The following is a 5,220-nucleotide window of genomic DNA, read 5'->3' as shown; positions in this document are numbered from 1 at the left end:
GCCTTAATGGAGGGAAGTGGATGAAGACCTGAACCCGCTTTGTAGACTTGGCAGCATCGTCTGGAATCCTCTGGTTGCCCTGGAACCCCCCTTATGCAAGGAATCCGGGGATCAGGACAGAGCCTAATGCACACTGGGTACTTACAGCTTGTATAACGCAGGACGGCCTGACTGCTTCCAAGCTCTCCGAGCACACCACGGAATTAGTCATTAAACCCTGGGTTTACAACGGGCCCTTCAGGCAACTCCAGGGCCTTCCTTCTCTGAGGCTTTTTCCCAGGGATGGGTGGAGTCAGCCCAGGGTGCCCTGGGACCAGAATTCAGCTTCAGGGTGTATTTGTTTCACCGCTCTGTGTGCTGAATGAACGGTCACACCCACGAGGAAGCCACATTTTCCTGGAAGGCAGCTTGACCTCAGGACTGGGGGAGGGAAGACATTCATTCAGCACCCACTGCACAGGGCGGGGCTTGGCGGAAGTTCTTGGAAGGTCAGGGTCTGCACTGCGTGCATTTAGAGGACAGGGAGGCACTGGGCCACAGAGCAGCCTGCAATCCCTCCTGGTGCCCACCTGGTACTGATGAAGCGTGTCTTTGCAGGTGAACCCCCAGGAGAGGATGGCCCACGTGGGGGACTGTAAATGGACTCATTGGCTACCTGTCCTGGTGGTAAGTGTGTCCGAACATGGAGCTGCTCCATGCACCTTACCGGGGATCTCCACTACCGTTTGTAAACTCACTGAGCCCTCTTCTGTCCTGGGGAGAGGCAAGGCTCCGTGTCTAAGCTGATGGGAGTGTGGGCTTCCATTCCCTGCTCTTTGGCCCTGGGCCAGCTGTGAAATAGGGATGGGAACAGTAGCACCTGTCTCACTGGGTTCTTGGGAAGATCAGCCCTGTAAGGCACCAAACACAGTCCTTACTTCAAATTAAACATATTTCAATGGTGTTGTAGTGAATGAAATGCCTTCTAGTTGGTTCTGACTCATAGTGACCCTGTCTAGGGTTTCCAAGAAGCAGCTGCTGAGTTTGAACCACTGACCTTGCAATTCAAACCAATCTTGCAGCCTGGTACTTATCCTACAGTGCCACCCCAGGGCTTCATTGAAATGGCCCTGTATTATCATTCCATCACAGAGAGAACCCTCATTAAATGCATATTTGTTTTAAAATACAAAAACTCAGTATCTGATGACCATCAAGCCATGAGAGGAACACACAGTTTGAAAAGACACATTTCTGATGTCACCAGTCACCAGACATGCTTCCAGGTGGGCTGTGGAGGCTGCTCCTCGCTGCCTAAAGCCAGCAGACTTACCCAAGGTTGGGAGGATCCATGCTGGCCGGCTTCAAGGCTCTTGGAGGGAGCAGCCAGGCCTATCCTTTGGATGAGAGAAAGTTTCATGGCTATCTTAGTTTCTAAGCCCTGCTATAACAGAAATACCACAAGCAGATATTTAAACAAGAGACATTTTATCTTCTCATGGTTATGTTATTGTTGTTAAATGTCATTGAGTTGGTTTCAACCCATAGTCACCCCGTAGAGGGTTTTCAATGAGCAACTGCTGAGCTTGAACCACCAACCTTGCAGTTCAAACCGACTTTGCAGTCTGACGTATTAGCCCACAGTGCCACGCCAGGACTCCCTTCTTCTCACAGGCTAGGAGGCTGAATTTAGGGCGCCAGGTCTGGGGGGACAGCTTCCCCTCTGTGTCGGTTCTGTGGAAGGTACTTGGTCGCTTTACAGTTTCTGTCCCCCAATTCCCCGACCATCTTTCTTGTGGTATCTCTCTCCCCGCATAAGTGCTCCCCCAAGTCTGTGCCTAATCTGCTCCTTTTTGTATCTCAAACACAGTTGGTTTAAAACACACCCTACACAGGTACAGAGAGCACTGGTGGCGCTGTAGGATAAGAGCTGGACCACTAACCACAAGGTCAGTGGTTCAAACCCACCAGCTGCTCCATGGAAAAAAGATGGGATTTTCTGCTCCTGTGAAGATTTACAGACTCAGAGACTGTTCAGTGTCACTGTGTGGTGGAATCCGCTCTAGGGCGCAGAGAGAGATGCTGAGATCGTTTCCTTGGCCAAACAAAAAGCCTTGTTCCCAAATGGAATTGTATCCACCTGTATTTGCTGTTGTCAAGTGCTGCTCAGTCAGTTCTGACTCATAGGGTTTCCAAGAAGAGTTTCCAAGAAGCAGCTGGTGGGTTTGAACCACTAACCTTACTGTTAGCAGTCAAGTGTTTATCTGCGACTCCATACCAGGACTCCCTCCTCCTGTATGGTGGTGGTGATGTGCCGTGGAGTCAGTTCTGACTCATAGCGACCCTGCACAGGGTTTCCAAAGCTATAAATCTTTACGGGAGCAGAAAGCCTCATCTTTCTCCCACGGAGCAGCTGGTTGTTTCGAACTGCTGACTTTGTGGTTCATAGCCTGATTCGTAACCACTACGCTACCAGAGCTCCTTATAGGTGTTGGCATTTACAATGTGTTTTGGGAGGGCAGAGCTAAATCCATAGCCTGTATGAAGAGAGCAATGCAGCAGAGCCTAAAGATGGGGTGGGGTTCCAGGCAGCAGGAATGAGGGGCGCACCATTCGGGTCTGGGTTCAAGCATGAGGGAGACCTGCTGGTGGAAGGCAGAGGTGGCTCATGCTGCACTTACAAAATGCAAAGTACTGGGGACTGAGCACCAGACAGATTCTCCGCCACTGTCTCGGCTCCCCAGGCCCTGACCCTAAGAAAGGATTTTGTGTTTCCGATGAGAGTCAGTGACAAGAGGACGGTCCCTATAAGGCGGAGTTGGCACCGTGGCAGCAGCAGTGGGCTCAAGGTAAACGGTTGTGAGGATGGCTCAGGACCGGACACTGTTTCCTTCCATTGGGTATTATTATACCTGATATTATGAAGGCCGCTACGGGTTCGAACTGACTTGACGACACCTTGCAACAACAGCAAAGTCCTGGTGTGGCGCTGGGGGTTAATGCGCTGGACTGCAAAGTTGTTTCGAACTACAAGGTTGGCAGTTCAAGCTCACCAGCTACTCCTCAGAAACCCTATACAGGGTTGCTATGGGTTGGAACCAACTCAACGGCATATAACAATAACAACAGCAAAAACAACGAGGCATGGGAGTCGTGGTGTGGCACTGTAGGATAAGCACTGGATTGCTAACCACAAGGTTGGCAGTTCAAACCCACCAGCCATTCCTCAGAACCTCCAGACAGGGTTGCTCTGAGTCGGAACGGACTCGCCAGCACTTAACACCAACACAGAGGCACGGAAGCCATGACTGACCCTCTTTCCTGTGACAGGTGTCTCTGATGTACTCAGCCAGAGCAGACTACTCCAACTGCGGCGAAAATGAATACTACAACCAGACTACTGGGTTGTGTCAGGAGTGTCCACAGTGCGGGCCAGGCGAGGAGCCCTACATGGTGAGGAGCCACGCCTGGGCTGGGGGACCCTCAATGACAGGACCCAGAGAACGGCTTCCTTCTGCATGTGGTGGGGGCCCTGGGAGACTGTGATGTAGACACTGGGCTGCTCACCGTAAGGCTGGCAGTTCAAATCCACCACTGATCTGCAGAGACTGATGAGGCTGGCTGCTCCCGAAAGACTTAGTCTCAGAGACCCTGCATGTCTTGACGTGATGGCATTGGGCCTGGGATTTGTTGGGTTTTATTTTTATATGGTCATTAGACATTGAGGGATCTGACCTACTCTGAGTACAAGGACAGTGCTTACCTCAACGGGAAATCGCCAGCTTTTGTAAACAGAGTTCTCAGAGTTACTTTTAGTATTTTTAGAGGACAATTATCTTTCTATTCCACCACGATGAAAACGTTCCCAATTGTCTGAATCAGAAGTACAACAGAAATCTCCTTCAATAACACCATATTTATTCCTCAGTTCCCAGCTCCCTTCTCCTTTGGGGAAGCCTGGGCATGTATGTTCTGTTAAGAACTAAGAAACATGCCCATGATTTCAAGATTCGGGGTTCTTGTAGATAACTGCTAGTTGTTATTCAGATGCTAACCAAGCTCACTCAGAGGCACCACCTCAGTGTATCTGGGGTAGAAATGTCAGGGGGGCCTGACTGAAAGCCCCGTGAAACACGGCTCGACTGTGAGGCACACAGGACCGCTGTGAGTCCAGGCTGCTTTGAGGACAGCTGGTAGACAGCTGACAAGAGTTAGGCACCGGTGGCTAAGTGTAGGCCTTAACCAGAACACAGTAGTGGGTGACTGAAGTTACTTCAGAGGAACAAACAAGGGCAGCGTCTGAAGCCAGAGAACACTGGGGGAAAGGAGCGCTGCTCAGGACCGTAGGTGGTGGTGTTATGTTCCCCTGTAGAGGGTTTCCGAGGAGCAGCTGGTGGGTTTGAACTGCCGACCTTGTGGTTCACAGTCCAGCGCTAACCCTACAGCACCATGCCAGGAGTCTTGCCCAGGACTACAGCTGGTACAACGGGGCTAAGTCAGGAAGCCCAGGCCCAGCAAGTGTGACGTTGATGAAGCAGCCAGCGTGTCATTGCCCTGAGCCTACCTGTCTGAATGGCTAGGAGTGACATCGCTGTGGTCACATGCGTCCTGTATCCTTCCCCCCCCACCCCCCCACCCCCGGCAGTCCTGTGGCTACGGTACCAAGGATGACGACTACGACTGTATTCCATGCCCAGCTGAGAAGTTTTCCAAAGGAGGCTACCAGATATGCAGGCGCCACAAAGACTGTGAGGGCTTTTTCCGGGCCACGGTGTTGACGCCGGGGGACACGGAGAATGATGCCGAGTGTGGGCCTTGTCTTCCTGGGTAAGCACATTCTGAGGTTCCGGACAAGTCCCCACTCCTGAGCCTGCAGGCTTCCCACGTGGTACACTCAGTCATCCATCCCACTCCACGAGGGGCCATCAGCTGAGGGGGCCACACGCTCAGAGTTGGGAGCATGAGGTCTAAGATGCCTTTGTCCTTTCACAAACGGGCAAGCCATGCAGATGTCCCCATCCCCTCAAAGGACTTAATAGCAGTGCCATCTGACGGCCCGGGTACACAAATGTATTGCATACTTACACTGCGATGTTGTTGTTGTTGTTGTTGTTGTTGTTGTTGTTAGGTGTCATCAAGTTGGTACCGACTCATAGCAACCCTGTGCACAACAGAACGAAACACTGCCCGATCCTGGGCCAACCGCACAATTTGTGCTACATTTGAGCCCAATGCTGCTGC

At 51.6% G+C, this 5,220-nt stretch overlaps 1 protein-coding gene across 1 annotated transcript in view; it reads left to right on the top strand.

Annotated features, from left to right (window-relative positions):
- The first annotated feature begins 600 nt into the window (after positions 1 to 600).
- EDAR (ectodysplasin A receptor) overlaps positions 601 to 5,220 on the top strand; it is a 44,106-nt gene continuing 39,486 nt past the window's right edge. Inside the window, exons 1-3 of the mRNA XM_006873038.1 lie at positions 601 to 666; positions 3,310 to 3,432; positions 4,625 to 4,806. Coding sequence (XP_006873100.1) covers positions 616 to 666; positions 3,310 to 3,432; positions 4,625 to 4,806 — 356 coding nt within the window. The 5' untranslated portion in view covers positions 601 to 615. The remainder of the gene's footprint in view (positions 667 to 3,309; positions 3,433 to 4,624; positions 4,807 to 5,220) is intronic.

This window comes from Chrysochloris asiatica, unplaced genomic scaffold (assembly GCF_000296735.1).
Source record: "Chrysochloris asiatica unplaced genomic scaffold, ChrAsi1.0 scaffold00220, whole genome shotgun sequence".
NCBI lineage: Eukaryota > Metazoa > Chordata > Mammalia > Afrosoricida > Chrysochloridae > Chrysochloris > Chrysochloris asiatica.
The sequence above is the reverse complement of the archived record's forward strand: the minus strand, read 5'-3'. Positions and strand labels throughout refer to the sequence as shown.